The sequence below is a fragment of the Hemibagrus wyckioides genome, linkage group LG28 (genome assembly GCF_019097595.1).
Source record: "Hemibagrus wyckioides isolate EC202008001 linkage group LG28, SWU_Hwy_1.0, whole genome shotgun sequence".
Classification (NCBI taxonomy): domain Eukaryota; kingdom Metazoa; phylum Chordata; class Actinopteri; order Siluriformes; family Bagridae; genus Hemibagrus; species Hemibagrus wyckioides.
In genome coordinates, this window is record NC_080737.1 from 19,819,089 (window position 1) to 19,841,105 (window position 22,017).

The window sequence follows — 22,017 nt, forward strand, 5'->3', positions numbered from 1 at the left end:
TTAAAAGTAATAATTAATAAATTAATAAATTAATAAATTAATAAATTAATAATAAAAAAAAAATCACGTTTCCTCTCCGAACCAGTAGGTGGCGATAAACAAGTTCCGTAGTCTTGAGTCTTGTGTGTACACCAAAGGCTGTGGCCGTAACTCAAATCACGCCATTTAGAAATAAAGTCTACTACGTAGTGCACATCAGCCATGTTTGTTTCGCGGATGTAGCGTGATTATATAGGGACTATGACGCTATTTGGAAAGTCGCCCGTCGTTTTTCACGTATTGAGGTAAAATGGCGGCGTGTATGACAGCGAGCCGACGCGGGGAGCTTCTTATTAATAGCCAAAATGATTTGGTGCCGGATTGGCGAAAACAAGAAGTCAGCACAGGGGTGAGATAATTAATAATGTTTTAATTGTGCTGAATGGAAAATGCAGGAAATGCTCTGGACAGTAGATTTATTAACCGGTTGTTAAGTATGAGATGGCAGATTTTGGCTAACTACCTAGCTAACAACAGGACAACGGTTTGGCTCGCGAGCTCTTTATAAGTTTATATAACGCAGTTAATAATACAGCTTTATTATATTTCCCAATCCTGGTCACTTTAATAAGTGTGCCGTCTGCGTTCTGTATCTCATGAACACAATTAAATGGGCTAATAGTGTAGACATTTTAGTTAGTCACGCGGAATTGTTTGATGTAGCTTTGATTCGAGTAAACTATAATCTCTATAAACTTACATTTACATCATTTCTAAGAGATTTATAAACTCGTTTAAAAACATCGCCGTGTTTGTACATATAGGTAATGGTTAGAGTAATACCAGTAAGATAAAACTCTGTTGAAAAGCAGTAAAGAATCGTTTGTAAGGATGTAACGAGTCGACTCTGAGTTTGCTGTTTAAGTTGAGAGTCGACATTGAGAGTCGATTCTCCAACACGGGTTATTTTTCTGTTTTTAATTTAAATATATATCGACATTGCCATTAAACTCGCTGTCTAATTTGAACAATATTTTTAATGAAATTTAATGTGTAAAGCAATTTTTATTGTGAATTAATTAACTTTTTGTACGTTGCGTTTTGTTTCCATTAGGTTAAATAAAACCTGTCCGAACACATGATTAGATATGGTCCTGTCACGTGCAATTTGCGTTTTGTACATCAGTTATTAAAGAAAAGAAAAGAAAAGGGGGGAATATATATATATATATATATATATATATATGTATATGTATATATATGTATGTATGTGTGTGTATATATATATATATATATATATATATATATATATATATATATATATATATATTTATTTTACACTGGGCAAAATATGGCAAACTTTGGAAAGACTCATTTGTGTTGAAAGAGTCGACTTGATTTGTTGAGTCAAATGAACCGACTCAGCGAGCGAGTGGACATTTTAAGAGAGAATTTGAATATTAATCAGCAATAAATGTCATTTTCAGACCACCATCATGGCGGTGGAGTTTGATGGTGGTGTGGTGATTGGAGCTGACTCTCGTACAACCTCTGGGTATGAAACCGTCTCATGGGTCTCAAGGAAAATGACTGTTGCTTATATTTGGTTTATTGTCTTAAACCGTGTGTGTGTGGTTGCAGAGCCTACATTGCAAACAGGGTGACTGATAAACTCACGCCCATTCACGAACGTATCTTCTGCTGCCGCTCCGGATCTGCCGCAGACACTCAGGCCATCGCCGACGCGGTCAGCTACCAGCTTGGCTTTCACAGGTACAGTCACTGTTCCCATAATGCACCTGCAGTCTCAAATCACAAACAACTGCCCATTTCTAAACCCTGCTAGCTCCACCCCCTTTTCCTCCAACTTAAAAATTTCTCAGCCAATCCATGAATAATTTCTCATCAGTTCTCAGTATCTGAGAGCTTTTTAGTCATGTCATGTCCACTCTGTGGCATCTGGTTTCAGTCGACCAGAAAACAGAAACATATAAGCAAGTTGAATTTTTAAAGACAGATTTGATTTACATTATGAAATTGAGTAAATAATGTGTGATGCTTGGCTCCAGGATAACAAAAAACTTTGTTATTGTGAGAAAGCTTAAAGCATAGAGCAGAAAATAATCATGTTAGAAAGGTATTTATAGATGCACGTTTAATAAGATTTACTTGGTTCCTCTTGATGTTTCTTCCTCATCATTTTAGGGAGTTTTTCCTCACCACTGTCACCTCAGGCTTCTCATTAGGGATAAAAGTTAGAGATAAATAGTAACTGAACTTTAAACTTTACAAACCCCCCCCCATGTTTTTTATAAAGCTGTCATTGATAAAAGCGCTACACAAATAAATTGAATTGAAAATTGTGCGTTTCAGTATCGAGCTGGATGAAGCCCCGCTGGTGCAGACTGCTGCGAATCTGTTCAAGCACATGTGCTACAGGTACAGAGAGGAGCTAATGGCTGGGATCATCGTCGCAGGTTGGGACAAACGAAGAGGAGGACAGGTAAGGCTGATGAAGTTGTTGATTTATTCTCTATAATGGCAGCTCTGATGTTAGTGCAGGTTCTAACTGGCTATTGTTGCTATAGTAAAAGTCATGTTAATTATAGTAGTATCTGTTTAAAGCTCACATGGACCTCCCTGTCTCATCTCTGTCCCTGTTCGTTATCTCGTCTCAGGTGTACACCGTGCCAATGGGGGGGATGTTGGTGAGGCAGCCCGTCTCTGTGGGCGGCTCCGGCAGCTCGTATATCTACGGCTTCGTCGACTCGAACTACAGGAGCGGGATGACCAAAGAGGAGTGTTTACGCTTTACTGCTGAGGGTGAGTGAGCAGCTGAGCTGTTTCAGTTCACTTCATTTTATAGTCACATCTAATGAGTGTTTTATCACTTATTATTTCTAGATGGTATTTTTCTGCTTTAAAAGTTTAACCTTGATCCAGCTCAGATACTACTTTAAGATCAAGCTTGAAGATACAGTACAGATTCTTCCACATTTTTCTACCAGTGGGGGTGCTCCCAAAATCTACCCATACTGCAGCTTTAAAGTTTTTCAAAGGACAGCAGTTATTGAAAAAGTTCTCCAGTAAACGCTCTTTGTCTCTTCAGCTTTGGCTCTTGCTATGGAAAGGGACGGTTCCTCTGGGGGCGTGGTCAGACTGGCGGCCATTACGGAGACGGGGATTGAGCGCAGCGTCATTCTGGGGAATCAGCTGCCCAAGTTTTCCACTGCCTGAAATCTGTTTGTGGTTTATATTAGTAGTGGTTATCCATCCTGTAACTCAGACCTCTTTATCTTTCAGTATTCTAATCTGTGATCAAATTGTCACCGCATCCTCACACCACACTAACACACCGGACTGACCGCTGCAACAGGGTTTTTTTTTTTTGTTATTGAAATAAAAGACAGGATCTGATTGACACTGGTTGTGTTTAAGGTTTCATTAAGTGAGAAAAGTGTTTTGTTCATAAGAGGTAGGAAACATGAGCAGTGTGTCAGGTAACATACGAGTCCTTTAATTGTCAAACGTTTACATTGCATATCATCGTCACAAGATCTTGCATGTGGCGGAAAAGCCACAGGTTAAAAAACTTATCTAAAACGGTTAAATAAAGGGATTGTTAGGAATTGTCAAACACTATTGAACAAACAGGATAGAACATTTAAGCTAAAAGAATTGTATGGAGGGGGAACAAGAGCTAGATTGGGGCATAGCATCCACCATGTTGTGGAAACAGCACCATTAGCCGACTTCTGACCTTTTAACCTCTTTGGTAAGTTTATTTTTCCTCAGCAGGCACAAGACAGAGTGGATTTTGTGGCAAAAGTAATAGTGGGAGGGTTTAGGAAAATACACACCTTAATTGTTTTGGCTAATTGGAAGTAATCAGTGACTAAGCCACACCCACTGCACTAACAGGAAGTGTATCTGCTTGACAGTCACTTGGGTTACATCTCAAAGCATGTACATGTGGAGTTAGTGATTTAATAAAAGTGCAGAGAAATAGTGTTCTAGATAAATATAGTGGAAAGGGGCGTGGCCAAAGACATAAAACAGACGCCAAATAAAAGTGTAGTGTGACCCTTGGAGGATGGGCGTGGCTTAGAACATTTGAGTTAACAAAAAATCCTTACTCCAAGAGAACGCCACAGCTGAGTCAAAGAATTAAGAAAAAATGAACTCAAGTTTGTGCCACAAAACTCACTCCGGCGTACAAGGTAGAAGGATTTTTAATGATACGCAGCAGCCGTTTCCCAAATATACAAAATCCATAAGAATCCCAACTACTTGTAAAAACAAACTGCACCGCACATCACAAGGCACGCTCGTCCCCGTGTCGTGTCATCACTCCCACGCACGCAGACGCCTATTTCACACGTCACGTTTAAAATTATATATATATATACACAAATCATAAAGACGGTGTGTATAAAAACTTGAAAGGATTGTAGGCATCATAAGGCACAGAAGCGTGATTCTTGAGTTTTGGAAAAATAAAATAAAAACCCCCAACACTAGACTTTAGTTTGCGTGTAAAAACTATGACGTCATTGCACGGATACGCAAACCGTTTCAAGCTCGTATGTGATGAAGTGTGTGTAGTGTGTCTTCCCCAGAGTAAATATTAAAATGAATTAGTTATAAAAATGAGTAATCAATAATTGCTTCCAGCATTTGTTTTGTCAAAAAAAAACAAACAAAAAAACAATAAAAAGTCTCCACTGCAAAAACAAACTGATCACAAAGCAAACCTTTATCATATTACACCTCAACTCCAGCTCAAGACTTCCTTTATCCTCCATCAACACCTCTCATCGTTTCAACATTACTGATTCCTCTGCATCACTTCCTGTCTCATTAACGAACCAATCAGGTCTCCATCGGGCTGGTGATGTCATGCTGAGTAGGCGGGGCATTTGTGGGATCAGCCCCCTCTCCAGACCAGTTCTGGATTTTCTCCGGCGGTGCGGATTGAAGCCGGGGAGGAACGTAATAGTACTGGTTCTGGTGTTTCTGGAACCCTTGCTTGCTCTGCTGGTTCTGGTTCTGTTGGGTGCCGTCCTGAACCGGGCCCGTGTTTGGGTTGTACCAAGTGTACTTCGCCCTCGGGTGTGACGCTGCACCATCTGCGTGTTCACCGTTGTTCTCGTGTTGGTTCTGAACGAATCCGTCGAATGGGTTTCGCCCCCGGTTGCGAGATCGGTTCCGGTTACCGCGGCCTCTGTTTCCATGGTTACGCCGCTGCCACTGGCCCTTGTTTGGAGAAGGTGGGGACTGGAAAGTGTGCACAGAGGAGGAAGAAGTAGTGGAGTCATTTCCTTCCTGTGTGTCTGGTTCTCTCTGGTTGGCTAAGGGTCCCCAGTGGAAGCCCCGGTGCTGAGGATTTCCCTTAAAAGGAAACTGAAACTTCCTCTCTAAAGGTGGCAGGAAGCGTCCCGTCCCGGGTAGAAATGGTCCGTTTGGGACGCGGCCGGTCTGAGGTGTAGAGAAAGTGTTCGGGATGCGTCCAGATCCCCCAACGCCGCCGCCAAAGGGATTATTCTGAGGACGCCCCATTTGGGAATTGGTAGGAGCACCGTTGCCGCGGCGACGCTTGACATCTTGATACCTATCGGGATATTGCCACCTGTGACGACCTCGGCGATACCCGGCGTCCTCCCCGCTCCATCCACCCGGCTCCGTCGCCTCTTCGGATCTGGCTCCATCTGTTTCCGTCATGGAATCTTCATCTCCCTAAAAGAAACAATATCACCATGACGACATGTTTCTATGCTGTGAAAACTGATATATAAACAAACACACGTCTTAATTCTTTACTAATCTCACCACACATGGAACCCTATCAGAGTGACCGGTTTAATTTTTGATTAGTTTATTCAGTCAGCTTTAACAAATACATGAGGAGGAGGAGGAGGAGAGAAATTAATAGACAAAGTATTTTTTCTGACCAAGTGTAGTATGGTATTATGTAATAATTGTTAATAACCACACAAACCCAATTTCTAAGCTAATCCTAATTACGTGAAATTTACTTTCTTATTAATAGAAATATGTGAAGAGAAGTTAAAGGTTGGATGCTTAAGTCCTATGTGAGTGTTCACATTAAAAAAAACACAAGAGAAAGGTTTAAATGTATTTGTCATTTATGACGTACCTGCAGCTCTACAGGAAATATGCTCTCCATCTTAACCATTCTGTCCCTGAGTGCTTTGATCTCTTCATCCTTCATGTTGTTCTGCAGCTTCACCTCCTGCAGAATGTCAGTCAGCTTATCGATGTGAGCTTTCAGATCTCCCATGTCTGCCTTCCCTCCCCCGGGTCCTCTACCCCTCTCCTTCTCTCTGTCCTTCCCTCCGGCTGTTTTCTCCTCCGTCTCTGGTTCGTCCTCTCCGATGCCCACTGTGTTGCACACATCCCTTGCCACGCTCCTCCAGCTCTCTCGCTCCTGAGGGTCTCTCTGTCCGTATGTCCTGCAAAGCTCCTTCATGCGGACTATGGACAGAGCCTCGATCTCCTGACGAGTGTGGCGAAAATCTCCCAGGGCCACCTGAGGGACAGCAAAGGAACGAGTGTGAATAGTGTCAAGTACCTTTTCAGTTCACTTTGTAGACCTACAATTACTGACCAGAGTTCATCTGTTTTTACAAAAAGAAATGTTTTATATGTGTTTTTAGTAATGTAATATATTAATAAAATTAGACCTCCTTATTAGTTTCTGTTGGAGATGTTCTAAATGAGACATTTTTTATCAAGAAAGTATTTTTATTCTTTACTCATGGTGTGTGTGTGTACTGCACACCTCGTAGCAGATCTCTTTAACAGCCTGAGTGCGCAGCTCCTCCACACTCGGGTGCTGTTTGGTTTCGAGGTTGGCAGGAAGACGCCGCCGCTGAGGAATTTGATAGACACGCAGAGGCTCGCGGCGTTTCCCGCTGCTCGGCAAACCGCACTTCTTCACTATGGACTGCACCTGAGAGCACACACACACACTCTGCACATTACTACTGAGGAAAAAAAAAAAAAGAACAATGAAATGAGAAATGCAGAGAAACATAAAAAGAATCACCGCAATAAAATGGTCAGAAATTCTCTCTCGACTTATAATAATAATAAGGTCCAACTCAGATTAGCTCGTACCACCAGTATTATCTGAAGGTCCAGAAGGACATGTGACCAGAGTAAACAGAGTGAAAGCTGCAGTTATTAAGAGTTTAAAAGCCATTTACTTAAAATGTCTGCCCTTCATGAAGGTCACAAGCACAGGGATAAATTCTCAAGAGGCACTCAAGGTAATTAGTGATACTCTGCTCAAATTAAATGTATTATCATGAGTTTAATGACTAAGATAACGTTAGAAACGTGAAACCAACATCAAAGGGCTCGTTTTCTTGTATTATAAAATGTAATATTAGGAAATAACGACATGGAATATATATATTTTACAGCGCAAAGAATATTGTGAGGGAAGTGTCCAGTTGTTTAAAAAACTTTCCACTTGAGAACAACATGAGAAATGACTGCTGTGGGCATGTCCCCTAGTGAAGTGCCTCTGCATAGAGTTCTTCACCTTAGTATGGTCCAGAGGGTGTGTGGGAGTGTGGGACTGACAGACAGATAGAAAGTGACAGAGAGAGAGAGAGAGACCGACCTTGTTGGCAGGTAGTTTCTCTCTGAGGGATGAGATGAGCCTCCAACTCTCTTCACAAGACCGTTTATCTGAATCGTCACCACTGTCCGAGTCTGCATACTACACACACACACACACAGAGAAAGAGCAAGTCATTCCTATGGTGTGTTCACTGTATTATAACTGTACATACATACATACATATATACACACATTATATATATATATATATATATATATATATATATATATATATATATATATATATATATATATATGGTTCATTGAATTCATTTCAGTGAGAAAGAGAGTAAGAGAGAGAGAAAGAGAGAGAGAGGGAAAGTGAGAGGGAGAACGAGAATGTCAAGGTCAGAGACATATTCACATTGTCTGTACTTTAAGTCTGACTCACACACTCTTGGGGACAGAAAAGAGTGTGTGTGTGTTGTGTGTGTGTGTTCTCTCTCTCTATCTCACCAGTCTTTGCTGTTCCAGCAGTTGGTCAGCCTCCTCCTTCTCTTTACGATACTGATTCTCCAAATCCTGCAGTCTGAGGAACATAAACAAATTTGTTTTATTCACATGTAATACACATTTTGCTCTCTTCACACCATCTTTTTCCTCCCTCCGTTTTCATCTTCTTCAATTCCCTTGCTCTCTCACCATCTCAATTCTGCTTATTATGATTTCTTCTCCCCATTCCCAGTTTCCCCCTCTCTCTTAATCCTGCTCCCACCCTCTCTCACCTTCTTTCCATCTCCTGTTTTATATCAATGCCTTGTTTTTCCAGCAGTTCTTTCTGTGCATAGCTCCAGTCCACTGGCTCCCCCTGCTGGTCCTGAGTGGCGCTGCGCTCTCTTTCCAACCGCGCCTGCTCGGGATGGTTAAAACGAAACACGTGGTTCTTCCCCATCACAATTCGGTTACCTAACACACACACACAGTAAGTGCTTCGAAAATATACATTATTTATAAACATTATATTTGCATGAGGGTAAATATTCTTAAAGAAGGAAACCCATGAATGTAAACAATAACAGAAACGTCCAGAACCTTGTTTGAGCGCGACTCCTTCTGTGATCTGTTTGCCATTGACGTACGTTTCAGCTCCGGGTAACGGCTCCAAAGTCACAACAACTACATCAAAAACAACAAGAAAAAAAACAGAAGATGGTTACAACATAAATCGATAAAAATCTAGAAGTAGGCAGTGCGTAAATACCATTAGATCACAATAAATTACCTTCCCCATTTTCTTCCACGTCACTGCAGAAAACACAGTGCAGCTCCTTTATAAACTGACCACTCAGACGAATATCTACATCCTCCTGCCCAACCCTGCAACACACACACAGGGTTAAAAACAAATATAAAGAATCTTAAAATGCATACCAACACATCACTGTATTCAGACTGATTTTACACTAGTCCTAGTTACCATCAGCTAATGAACTAGTCTTGTTTGATTTATCATCAGTTATTCAGATTGGTGCAAGTCTAATTGCAATTAAAGATGGACATCTTATCACATACACTATATTCCCAAAAGTTTTGGGACACCTGCCTTTCCATGCACATGAATGTAATATGGAGTTGTCCCGCCCTTTACAGCTATAACAGCTTCAACTCTTCTGGGAAGACTTTCCACAAGGTTTAGGAGTGTGTTTATGGGAATTTTTGACCATTCCTCTAGAAGCGCATTTGTGAGGTCAGACACTGATGTTGGACGAGAAGGTCTGGCTCACAGTCTCCACTCTAATTCATCCCAAAGGTGTTCTATGGGGTTGAGGTCAGGACTCTGTGCAGGACAGTCAAGTTCCTCCACACCAAACTCACTCATCCATGTCTTTATGGACCTTGATTTGGTCACTGGTGTGCAGTCATGTTGGAACAGGAAGGGGTCATCCCCAAACTGTTCCCACAAAGAGCATGAAATTGTCCAAAATGTCTTGGTATGAAGCTGAAGCATTAAGAGTTCCTTTCACTGGAACTAAGGGGCCGAGTCCAACCCCTGAAAAACAACACTTGAACTCAATGATTTGGAGGGGTGTCCCAAAACTTTGGCAATATAGTGTACCAGTGAATGTCCCAAAATACACACTGGATTGGAAATATTGGGAATATTTTTAAGAGCCATAAGTATCTTCATATTCACTCACTAACAAGACATTTTTTAACTAGCTCATTGTTTATGTAAAGGTATTAAAGTGCTTGATGTCACTCCGATGACAAAACCGATGATTTCGTACTGTACCTGGTTATTCCATCTTTAATATAATACAGCAGGCACTCCGACATCAAAGGATCCTCATTCAAGTTCACTAAATGTGGAGTCTAAAACACACACACATTTTGTTATATTTATGGAAACACTATATAATAAATATACTAAATAGATGTAAAGATGTATGTACACTGTCCCATCAAAATCTTAAAAAAAAAAAAAACCTAAAAGTGATCTGACCACCTCACTGGAAATCTGAATTAGAGTTAAACACTGGATGACTGGGAAAGAGGCATGATGACAATACAGACTTCCTGATGAAATGTGTTAGCACCCCTGAGGCTGCTGCAAATGAGCCTGCTGTAGTGACTAACATTATTGTGTTCAAATACAGTCTGAGGTTTAGAGGAACGAGGATAGAAACTGACTTTTTTGGGAGAAAATACACCAACAGTCCCTCCATCTTCTCTTATGGACACTCCCATCTCTGCTAGCAGGGCCTCCCTGATCACAAACACACACACACAATGAGCAAGTTCCAAACAACTGTTTAAACACACAGTGCAGTGTGTATGATGATCTATATACATGTACTGTGTGTGTGCCTGTGTGTGTGTGTGTGTGTATTCCTACCTCTCTAATCGTATGGATTCAGTCTTGCGTAGTTTGTCTTCCCATGTCTCATTCAGCTCTGCAATTATCTTTTCTGTCTCCTGAGAAAGAAAATAGAGAAAGAGAGACAGAGAGAGAAAGACAGAGGGGACATGAGAGCATGATAGAGAATGATATCAAGAGAGTCAGAAACCACAAGTTGTGTTGGGGGGGGGGGATTACCTTCAGTCTCTCCACAGCCTCCTCTTTGCTAATAGGTTTCACTGGGCTGGAGGGTTTGAGGTCCTCCATTGGTGCATCATGGGTAATCTGGGCCCCAGGAACAGGCGGCTGCTGGGATACACCTGAACCTCCAACTACAGAAGATCCTGACAGATTTATTATCATTATAATTTTACAGGTTAGGACTTTAAATCTGTGTGTGTGTGTGTACACACATCAGAGAGTAGTGTGTGTGTTTTACCTGCAGCAGGTATGAGGTCACTGAGACCCTGAGCCAGCAGCAGCTCTTTGAGTCTTGACACTTCCTCTTTGAGTTCTCGGACCAGACGAGCGTTGGGGTCTTCATTAATGATGGCGTTACAGCGGATCTGCTTTGCTCGGTCCGCATACCTGATACACACACACAAAAACCAATGTTACAACACCTTTATAAATACACACACAAAACATTGTGCGTTAATGTTCATGTTTTTCTAGAATTTTCAGGAATTCTTTGAGAAGGTTTCAGGAGTGGGAATTAAAAAGGTGTGTGTGTGTGTGTGTATACACCTGAGTGTACTGAGGGTTTCCTCATAGTTGATGTCTGCCGGACTCAGAGCAGCGATCATGGCCGTACGAGAGTTCCCCCCTTAAACAAAACAAAACGTTCATATCAGATCAAACTACATACAAAAAGAGAGCTCACACTCACCTGTAAACTACTGCTACATGTATTTACAGTGCAACACACACACACACACACACACTTACCCAGGTTCTCTCTCAGCAGCCAGGTGAGTACTGAGTCTCTGTAAGGGATGAAGTCAGACTTCCTCTTTTTGGTGCTTTGCTGTTTGACGTGGAGGAGAAACAAGAACAGCAACACAATGCTAATCATTCCTCTTCTCATCAGACCTTATAACACTGTCATTAAATTAACTTAACATTCACTAATTAACGTCAATAATTAATTAACTGAACTGAAATACAAATGATGATATCCAAACAACTACATCCTCTATTATGTTTATGTGATATAGTTGTCCATGATGAGTGTGTCTCTTACCATATCTGCCAGTGCTGAGATGACTTTGCCCAGTGTAGTGAGAGATTTGTTGATGTTTGCACCTTCCTGCAAATTAGACAACAAAAATGGCATCTTTACTCGTAAAAGTGTAGTGATATTATTATTATTATTATTATAATAAATAAAAGCATTTATATGGACTATGTACAGAGTTAATAGTGTGATATTTAACTAACCAAGTCAAAATGACAACACAACACTGGTCTCACCTTTAACCTCATGCCTTTTGCCCCAGATGAATCCGCTCTTTCACTTCCTGCCAGGTCGACCAGGCTGATCTTACTTACCTGAAGAACATTACAACACACACTTACACACACTTCAAACATTTTTAAATGCTCCAAAAAATTGTTGTTTAACAAAAGTAAAACCTATAAATGTTACACACACACACCTTCTCAGTGTCGAGGTTGGTCATCTGGTCATGGCGTCTCTGTGTGAACAGGATGGTGAACACGGCGTGAGAGCGGCTGCTCGTCTCGTTCATGTTGGTAGCAGCCACCGTCCTGGAGACAGATTCATTTTGTTTTATGTTAGTTTGAATTAACTTTAAAATAACAATTCTACATAATCATATTTGATTTATTTAATCCAGCAGAAAGTGTGTTTTTAAGATATACATTATAAACTGGTTTCCACAAGATTAAAAGCTACTCAGATGTAAAAAGGGTATACATTGTGCCCATAAGGTTAAACACACACACACACACACCCTTACTGTAAATAAGGAACTAGCAGTGACACCAAAACGTATTAATTTCTCCAAACACAGTAATCAAAATAAGTAAAGAAAAATCAAAACTCATTTTAAAGTCATATTTTATCTTTAATTCTTTCAATCAACCAACAATGCTGATATACACTGATCAGCCATTATGTCCACCTGCCTAATATTGTGTTGGTCCCCCTTATGCTGCTAAAACAGCCCTGACCACTCAAATCATGGACTCCACTAGATCCCTGAAGGTGTGATCTGGCACCAAGATGTCAGCAGCAGATCCTTTAAGTCCTGTAAGTTGTGAGGTGGGGTCTCCATGGATCAGACTTGTTTGTCCAGCATGTCCCACAGATGCTGGATTGCATTGAGATCTAGGGGAATTTGGAGGCGGAGTCAACACCTCAAACTGGTTGTTGTGGTCATCAAACCATTCCTGAACCATTTTTGCACTTCAGCAATTTGAGCAACAGTAGCTTGTCTGTTGGATCGGATCACACGGGCCAGTCTTCTCTCCCCACGTGCATCAATAAGCCTTGACCACCCATGACCCTGTTGCCGGTTCCCCACTGTTCCTTCCTTCGACCACTTTTCATAGATACTGACCACTGCAGACCGGAAACACCCCACAAGATCTCTGATCCAGTGGTCTAGCCATCACAATTCGGCCCTTGTCAAACTCGCTCAAATCCTTACGCTTGTCCATTTTTCCTGCTTCTAACATCAACTTTGAGGACAAAATGCTGACTTGCTGCCTAATATATCCCACCCACTAACAGGGGCCATGATGAGGAGATCATCAGTCTTATTCACGTCACCTGTCAATGGTCATAATGTTATGGCTGATCGGTGTATGTTGTATTGTAGAAATATTTCTGATATAATCTTTTTTCCACCCTTGATTTATCTATTTATTTGTTTAAATAGGATGAAAAAGTATAAATAAAGTATGAATCTATCAATCTATCAATCTATCTATCTATCTATCTATCTATCTATCTATCTATCTATCTATCCGATGTTTCATGCATACCTGGCTTTGTTGCCGCAGTCCATCAGGTCTGCGATGTCAGTGTAGTTGGTGACGGCCAGCTTGGACAGATCCTCCACATAAGGCCCCATGATGGGATGTTCTCTGACTCTGAGAGGGCCTTTACTCTTCGGGTTCAGCAAATCCCTCACACGCTCACAGTAAATCTCCATATATGACACCTGTGCACACACACACACACATAGAACCAAGTGAAGTTGGATTCTGAACTCTGATTGGTCAGGAGATGTAGAATTGATTTCTATACACACTTACTTCCACAGAGTAGGACAGGTCAGGGTCAAAGTTTTCTGCAGTTCGTTTGAACAAGTCTTCACAGAGCTGGGAGAGGAACACACACACACACACACAGTCAGCTGAAATAGCACGTCATATAGATGTAGTTTCTTTTCTGTTACTTTACAGCGATCCTCATTGCCACCTTTCATCACATTTTAAACCAAACATTTTTTTTCTATTGTCCCATGTGCTTCTGTGTTAAATTACACGATCCCAATCCAATTACAGCATGTGGAACACAGAGGAACATTCCATTGTCTAATCAGATTTACAAAGAACACTCCATCAGTCTATGAGTCTTACTGGATTAGAAAAAAAAAGTGAGTGAGTGAGCAAATGAGAACACAAACAAGCAAGTGTACAGATAAGCATGCAAGAACATGAGCATGTAAGAACACAAGTAAGTGGGCAAATAAGACAGCAAGTGAGAAAAAAGTAAGCAAGCAAACATGCAAGGAAGTGAGAGAGTAAGTATGCACGTTTTTAAGGAAGTAAATAACTGAGCAAGTAAGCAGGTATATAAGCATGTAGGTAAATGAGTGGGAATGTGAGTAGGTAATACATAAACACACAGTTAACAAGCATATATAGTTTAAGCCCAGTCCTGAGTGCTGATGTCTCCCAGCATCCTCTCTCTCTCACCTGGGGGATGATACCCTGCTGCTCTGGCTCCTGTTTGCCCATCATTGTGTAGGATTTTCCTGCTCCGGTTTGGCCATATGCAAAGATGCAAACGTTGTAGCCTTCGAAGGCATGAAGCAACATTTCTTCTCCGATGTCCAAATACACCTGCCTCTGAGAGGCAAAGCACGGGTCCTCTGCCTAAAGGAAATGTCGTCATCATTAGTAAGTAAATAAAGTCTTTTATTTAATGGTGAGACAGAGCTGTAACTTAGCTGTGATTATTTTTTTTCCTCAAAAATTGCAAAAAAAAAATAAAAAATAAATAAAAATTCCTGTTGCAATGACCAACACGTGATACTGACTCACATAGAACATTCCTGTGTGTGTGTGTGTGTGTGTGTGTGTGTGTGTGTGTATCATCACTGCTTACGGTCAATAACAGCACAAGGTACATGAGCTTAAGAATAAAGAATGCTGTTTGTGGACTCCTGTAGTGTACAGAGAGACTCACTGTGCTGTGTGACCAGTAGGAATAATCAAAGGTGAAGCTCTTGGGTGTGTCCTTGGGCTGTTTGGGGTTAATAATGCCTGCAACACAAACAGTTCAACATTAATTATTAAAAACAGGAAAAAAAAGATTTGCCCCTATTTTACAGATTTTTTTTTAAAAGATCAATCTTATCTTTTCATTGTAAGAGCTCTAACACACAGGGGGACTAAGCTGTAACCAGACACATCAGATGGCCAGTTCTTCTCACAGCTTCCTGGAGATCACGAGTTTACTCACCAACAACCGCTCCAAAATTTACACATTCAACAATTTATAAACAAGACTCTTCTATCTTTTAACAAGCAAGCAATTAAGCACTTGTTTCAAACGAAACTATTCAGTACTTTTTAGATAAGGGCATCTCTTTTTTCAGTCTGGTCACTATCATATCCTGAGGCACTTGGTGTAATGAGATGCTCCAAAAAATTACAAATGCAGCCTTGAAGATTCTGAAACTGAGAAAATTCATAACCAGGAGACGATATAGGTTTGAGCAAATGACTGTATTTTTTTTATTTAATTCATTACATGTTTTTTTTTTCTAAAATATTTGCTTTGAGTCAATACTGCTGCCAGATGCTTGGAAAACTCCAACTCTATAACTGTATGATGAGTGATTAGTGTATTAACAGCCTGTAATTAAGTGTAATGTTTAATCTGTGTCCAGTCAGCCCATGCAGATTAATACCATATTTATTGATGGCTTATTTGTCATTCTAAATTAAGACAAGAGAGACACAAAGTATTTAAATCAAGAGATTTAGAATTAAAGAATGATTAAATTAGGAGTTTCCATCAGATTGATGTGTGAAAAAATTTTCAGTACAATTCCTGGTGTTCAGCCCTGTTTAAATAGAGACAAAGGGAAGCACAGACTGCGCAAACAGACCGAGAGTTCCTTTAAAACTTTTAACTGGGCCTCATCCAGCCAAACACACACACACAGATCTCAGATCAGTGCTCAAATCGCCTTGTGTGTGGATTGGGCGTGGGGGTGTTCGGGGGGTGTTAAAGCCAACAGAGTGCCAGCATTGTAGATTCTTTAAATAGAGAGCGAGGGAGAGAGGGAGGAGAGGACGTGTGGGAAAGAACCAGGAAGAAGAAGAGAAAGTGGAGAATGGAGAGCAGGGGGAAGGGATGATGATGAAGGGCGGGAGGGGGCACACACCGAGATGCCTGTGGAAAAATGGTGGAAATGCTGAGTAAGAGGAAGAGAATGTAGCACAATGTGGTTAGAAGCTCAGCACCAGCGCTAACACAGAACAACTGGAATATAGCGGTTCCACGAATGCTAACAGAGCACGGGCTAAAGCTAACTGTGTGGTGCTGTGATTACATTTTAAAATATAGGTGGAGATAAAAGTGTGTAGGACACGAATCCTTCAGCGAGATACACACATGAACGTCTTGTTCTCTCTTTAATAATTAATTCCTGCTCTATTTAATATTTCAGATTCATTTTTTGTTATTCACAACCTCCAGATAAACTCCTTGTACCTTCCCAGGCTAGGAATATGACTTGACTGGTGCTGAGAGAGACCACTATCACAAAGATAAATGTATTTTTATATACAAGTTTAAATTTTAACGTGAACAAATGTATACAGCTTTATCACAAGTTTACATTATCGTTAATATAAACCTTTTGTTTATATAGAACTGTTGTGAAATGCATTACAACTTGGAATGGAATATTTTAATAAATCAGTGTTCACTTACGTTTCTGTAGCTCCGAGACGCAGCATGCGAGATCATCAGGATTGTGTAGATTAGCTCAGTTTTGATTAACACAAGAGTGTGTGTGTGTTTAATGTTTGTAGCCATGTGATTTGATTTTGGTGTTTGTTTGTGTATATATGTATGTGCGTGTGCGTGTGTGTGCGTCTGTATGTGTGTGTATGTAAAACTCACAGGTGGACTTGTCCTGCATCTGGATCACACACTTTGCTCCACGGTTCGTCTCACGGTTGTTAAAGGGCCGCACGCGAACTGCCACTTTCACCGAAGACGCCATGGCAACCACCAGCCAATCAGCTCTTAGCACCTACAGGACCAAAGTAGTGTATTTTAGAGCATCCACATTTCACAAACACACATGCACTAAAAACAAAAAAAAACAAAACAGAATTTAAAAAAAAACAAAATTTTTTTTTTATTAATTAATTAACGTTTATTTAATACGTTATTGTACGTTATTATGTACGTTAGATGTACGTTATTACATCTATACTGAATTTATTAACTATGCTTGTTTATTTATTTATTGTGTATTTGGATAAAATTAGATGGTTATGAAGATGCTACATAAAAGTGTTTACTTTCTGAACCAAACAGAAAAACACACAGAATAACACTGATAAAAGGCTGAAATCAGTCTGATGTGCTGGAGTCAGATTTTATTTTTCTCTTACTTCGTCTTCCGTTTTCTCCTCATATTTTCCACAAAGATCATTTACCATATGGTGGACTCAGATATACAGGTGTGGACCTGTGTGTGTGTGTGTGTGTGTCTAACAGGTGTTTCCTTTATCAGGATGAGCAGTCTGGCAGGCAGCCAAGTCACACTTCATCAGAGGATGGGATAAACCTCATAATTACAGCAAAATATGTAGAGGTACAGAGAGAGAGAGAGAGAGAGAGAGAGAGAGAGATGGACTGAGAGGCAGAGAGAGAGAGAGAGACCGGCAGACAGACAGAGAGAGAGAGAAAGAGACAGAAAGAGAGAGACAAAAAGGGATAGACAAAGAGAGACACAGACAGACAGAGAGAGAGAGAAGAATAGGGTGCTTCACACTGTCTGTGACGTTTCACAGTGTTGTGATGTTCTGTAGTGTTTGTGTGTTTTTTGTGAAGCTGTACGCTGAGCTCCTCTTTAATAAATCCATAACAGTGTATTATTTCAAGCACTGCTAGTTTGGTACGAGAGAAGAGGGTGGGCTGCTGAGGAATGTGACTTAAGGGGGTGTGTGTGTGTATATATATATATATTATATATATATATATATATCTCTGTGTGTGTGTGTCTATTAAAATATCTACTTTGAACAAAGTGAACAACAAGTGCAATAGAGATCTGCACACATCAGTGTCAGTCTCTCTCACACACACACAGCTCAGTGACACGGCCTGCATGATGCACATAGCTGACATTACACACATTTCACTGCCAATTTCGAAACACGCTCAGGCTCACGCAATTACAGCCGAGAGTCTGACTCTATTTTCTATCTCTACGTTCATCCCTCTATCGTGACTGCATTCTCTCTTAATTCTTCTCCCTCATTCACTCTTTAACCTTCACACTTACACAGCCACACAAGGGAAAAACACTTGTTTTTGTCACTAAGCTGGATCTTGATTTTAAGACATTTTAAGGAACATCATGATGCGTTGCTGAAGAAGAGGCTGGTGAAGGAAGGACAGATGATCATGTCTATACATGTTTTTCAGGGGTTGGGCTCAGCCCCTTAGTTCCAGTGAAAGGAACTCTTAATACTTCAGCTTCATACCAAGACATTTTGGACAATTTCATGCTCTTTGTGGGAACAGTTTGGGGATGACCCCTTCCTGTTCCAACATGACTGCACACCAGTGACCAAATCAAGGTCCATAAAGACATGGATGAGTGAGTTTGGTGTGGAGGAACTTGACTGGCCTGCACAGAGTCCTGACCTCAACCCCATAGAACACCTTTGGGATGAATTAGAGTGGAGACTGAGAGACAGACCTTCTCGTCCAACATCAGTGCCTGACCTCACAAATGCGCTTCTAAAGGAATGGTCAAAAATTCCCATAAACACACTCCTAAACCTTGTGGAAAGCCTTCCCAGAAGAGTTGAAGATGTTATAGCTGTAAAGGGCGGGACAACTCCATATTACATTCATGTGCATGGAAAGGCAGACGTCCCAAAACTTTTGGCAATACAGTATATCAAAAGCAAAAACCTAAAAGATAAAGAGACGTGTAGTACTTTAATAAACAGAAATTGTAATTGCTGGACAATTACTATAGTATAAGAAGAATAAAACATGTGAGGACATGCTGTTACAGAAGAATTTACATGGATCATGCGGCAACACAACAGCACAGATTATTTTCCTAATACGGCACTTCCCCAAGTGCAAGTGTTTTATTCTTTACTTAAACATTTGCTTAGACCTGAACAGACCTGCCTTATCTGTGATGTGGACCAAAACATGACTGTTAAGAATGAAGGATGACATAAGTGCATTTTTGTATACCACTATGGACATAAATTACAGTTAGTTAAATAACTGTAAGAATGCAGAGGAAGAGAGAAGCTCACCTTAGGATCAACAGCAACGGTTTAGGACGGTCAAAGAAATTCTGAAGCATACGCATCAGAGAGAAAGAGAGAAAAAGAAAGACATATCGATGCAGGCTGAAAACTGAAAGAGAGATAAAAGAGTAAGTGAAGTTTAGCAGAGAGATGGAACAGAGATGAGAGAAGAAAAGATTAAATGGCTGAGTCAATTATGTACTGGTCACACTGTTTTGTTGTTGAAATGACCGTCACAAGTCTGTGATTCATACAGAGTAGCTGGTTGTTTTCACTCCATGTTTCAAATCTCTTCATTTCTGAATTTCGTCAAATGCTTGTGAGAATAAAAAAAAGAATTAGAATTTTATCTTAAGTTTGTAATGATTCTGAAGAGTGATTCACTGCAGTTTGGAGTGACTTCATTCAATTAGTCAAGCTGTTAAATCTGAATCAGTGACAAATTGATTCTTTTGATTCGTTTGTTATTTGGTTTGGAAGTGAATTGTTCAAATGTTCTCGGACCCAACTGTGCTTTCAATATGAGAGACTAAAGAACCGCACTGAGGAGAACACACTGGGGTTCTGTACAAACACACACAGGTATTACGATAAAAATCATGTGTAAATTGTTTACTGTCAATAAATGGAATAAGAGTGAGAAGAAACAATAGAATGAGTTGAGATAAAAAAAAGTAATTATATGAAAAAAGGAGAAGAAAGAATTTAATTAAAATAAACAGAGAGAAATCAGAGACCTGTTTTTACTGTGAACCTTAGGAATGTGTGTGTGTACTGAATTTACTGTCTGTCAGTGCTTCATTACAGGGCAGGGAGATTGTAATCTCTGACACACACACACGCCTGAAGGGAAACACAGGTTCAACACGGAGCAGAGAAAATATTAACACGTCTGAGTAAAAGGTGAAAATAAACCAGCGTAGAGAAATGAGAAAATAAGATCAGAGGAAAGAAAAAAGAGAAAGAATAAGAGAGAGAGAGAAAAAGAATATTCAGAGAGCAGAAATAAAGAAGAAAATGCTGCAAGGGTTACAAAAAAGAATAAATAAAGAGAAAATGAGAGAAAGCAAAAAAACAAAAAAAAACCAGATTGAACAGAGACCGGGTGAAAGAAGAAAGACAAGTTGGGAAAAGGCATGGAAAAGAGAAAGGAAAGATGAGCCGAGAGAGAGAGAGAGAGAGAAAAAAGAGACAGAGAGAGAAAGAAAGATATATATATATATATATATATATATATATAGAGAGAGAGAGAGAGAGAGAGAGAGAGAGAGAGAGAGAGAGAGAGGAATAAAGATACAGAGAGTACAGACTGCTGGGGAAAATAAAAAGAGAGGGAAAAAATGTGTGAAAAGAAAGACCTAGTGACTGAAAGAATAGAAGACGACAAGACGGAAGGAGGAAAGAAAAGAAAGAGGAAAAAAGAAAGAAAAGACTCAAAGTAAAGCAAATGAATAAGAAAAGATGTGATGACAAGAGGAAAGAGAGAAAGATGGAATAAGAGAAAGAAGAAAAAAGAGAGAAAATAAGAGAAATGGATGAAAGAAAAGAGAAGAAAACAAAAAAACTGAATGAATAAAATTAAAGAAAAGTAGGAGATGAAAGAATGAAAGGAAAGAATACTAAAAAAATGAAAAAGAATAAGAGGATGGAAACAAAAATATTTTTTTTAAAGAGAGAGAAAAGACGAGAAAAGAAAAAGAAATGCAAATGATAAGGAAGATGTTTTTAGCAGAAATGAGAGAAATAAAGAGAGAAGAATGGAATAACAAAGAAAATCAATTAAGGGGACAGATGGACGAAACACACACACAGTATCAGGTGTGTGTTTACACACACACACACACACACACACATCTGGGAGCTAACAGGCTATGTTTGTTCAGCCAACTTCAACTTCTCTTCTATTAGGAATAAACAAAAAAGAACAAGAAAGAACAGCTTTCCGGTGTGATTCACTTCTTCTCATGATTCACTGACTCATGAGTCGAGTCTGGGGGTTTCATTTAAAGCATCAATAAGCAATACTGGAAGATAAAATAAGGTTTTGTGTTGAAAACAGCTCAATACTATACACACACACACGTCGTAGAAGAAGTGTGTGTTTATGAGGTACTGATTTTAGTGGACTTTAAGTATAAATGTAAAGATTATCAGGCACAGTTTTATACACTGCTGTAAAACAGATAACGTTAAGTTTTACTCACCCCTTAAAAAAAAAGATCCAAAAGTTCAGGCAAAAAATAAACCCCAGAAAAATCCGAATCCTGTCTCGAGACTAGCCGCACCTGTTTAGCATGCTAATCACCGGCTGTTCAAAACCACCTCAGACAACACAAATAAAAGTTTATCACAAAGTTTTCCGTTTGGGCCCCAAATCTTTATAAATAAAACACAACCTCCAAGCTTTCTCCACCGACACTTAGAATCTCGGATCAAGTTCTCCTTCGATGATGTCACTTTTTTACCTCCAGTTAGCGAGTTAGCTTAAAGACGTCAAACTCCGGACTTTCTTAAATCACGTCAGGACGAAAACAAATTTCTAACAAGCTAGCTCTTAGACACGTATAAACGGCACACGAGGACAATTTAGCCGTTAAAATGTGAGTCTCTGTGTCCACTATGGGGTCTGAGGGGGGGGAAATAATGAAAATAAAAAACTAGGTGAGGCCAAAAAAAAAAAAGAAAGAAAGAAAAAAAAGTGACCGGTAAAAAGTTCGGCCTCGCGTGCGGCCCTGGCAGCTCCGCTCCGGTCTCGCGCGATCAC

At 40.1% G+C, this 22,017-nt stretch overlaps 2 protein-coding genes across 4 annotated transcripts; one reads left to right on the forward strand and one right to left on the reverse strand.

Annotated features, from left to right (window-relative positions):
* The first annotated feature begins 233 nt into the window (after positions 1 to 233).
* Positions 234 to 3,400, forward strand: psmb6 (proteasome 20S subunit beta 6). The gene is made up of 6 exons (XM_058382761.1): positions 234 to 388; positions 1,467 to 1,534; positions 1,621 to 1,752; positions 2,353 to 2,482; positions 2,658 to 2,802; positions 3,089 to 3,400. The coding sequence occupies exons 1-6, from the start codon at positions 290 to 292 to the stop codon at positions 3,214 to 3,216; spliced, it is 702 nt and encodes a 233-aa protein (XP_058238744.1). The 5' UTR covers positions 234 to 289; the 3' UTR covers positions 3,217 to 3,400.
* A 75-nt stretch (positions 3,401 to 3,475) lies between these two features.
* Positions 3,476 to 22,017, reverse strand: kif1c (kinesin family member 1C). Of its 3 annotated transcripts, XM_058382758.1 has the most exons (25): positions 21,458 to 22,017; positions 19,260 to 19,362; positions 16,864 to 16,996; positions 14,914 to 14,990; positions 14,421 to 14,600; positions 13,755 to 13,820; positions 13,482 to 13,660; positions 12,128 to 12,239; positions 11,943 to 12,020; positions 11,713 to 11,778; positions 11,418 to 11,496; positions 11,217 to 11,295; positions 10,909 to 11,057; positions 10,668 to 10,813; positions 10,467 to 10,546; positions 10,262 to 10,337; positions 9,864 to 9,943; positions 8,853 to 8,947; positions 8,663 to 8,746; positions 8,356 to 8,536; positions 8,087 to 8,159; positions 7,631 to 7,729; positions 6,782 to 6,952; positions 6,137 to 6,529; positions 3,476 to 5,715 (listed from the first exon to the last, which is right to left on the reverse strand). In XM_058382758.1, the coding sequence occupies exons 3-25, from the start codon at positions 16,964 to 16,966 to the stop codon at positions 4,852 to 4,854; spliced, it is 3,510 nt and encodes a 1,169-aa protein (XP_058238741.1). In that variant the 5' UTR covers positions 16,967 to 16,996; positions 19,260 to 19,362; positions 21,458 to 22,017; the 3' UTR covers positions 3,476 to 4,851. The 3 variants fall into 3 exon arrangements, with proteins under 3 accessions (XP_058238741.1, XP_058238740.1, XP_058238742.1); XM_058382757.1 differs by lacking the exon at positions 19,260 to 19,362; XM_058382759.1 differs by lacking the exon at positions 19,260 to 19,362 and having other exon boundaries at positions 10,668 to 10,801; positions 21,458 to 22,016.

Coding starts and splice junctions, on each gene's coding strand:
- kif1c (XM_058382757.1), bottom strand. CDS start 16,966: ATGGCGTCTTCGGTGAAAGTGGCAGTTCGCGTGCGGCCCTTTAACAAC. Junction 13,661..13,754: donor ACCTGTCCTACTCTGTGGAA/GTAAGTGTGTAT, acceptor GTGTGTGCACAG/GTGTCATATATGGAGATTTA. Junction 9,944..10,261: donor GTGTATTTTCTCCCAAAAAA/GTCAGTTTCTAT, acceptor TGTGTGTTTTAG/ACTCCACATTTAGTGAACTT.
- psmb6 (XM_058382761.1), top strand. CDS start 290: ATGGCGGCGTGTATGACAGCGAGCCGACGCGGGGAGCTTCTTATTAAT. Junction 389..1,466: donor AACAAGAAGTCAGCACAGGG/GTGAGATAATTA, acceptor TGTCATTTTCAG/ACCACCATCATGGCGGTGGA. Junction 2,803..3,088: donor TTTACGCTTTACTGCTGAGG/GTGAGTGAGCAG, acceptor TTGTCTCTTCAG/CTTTGGCTCTTGCTATGGAA.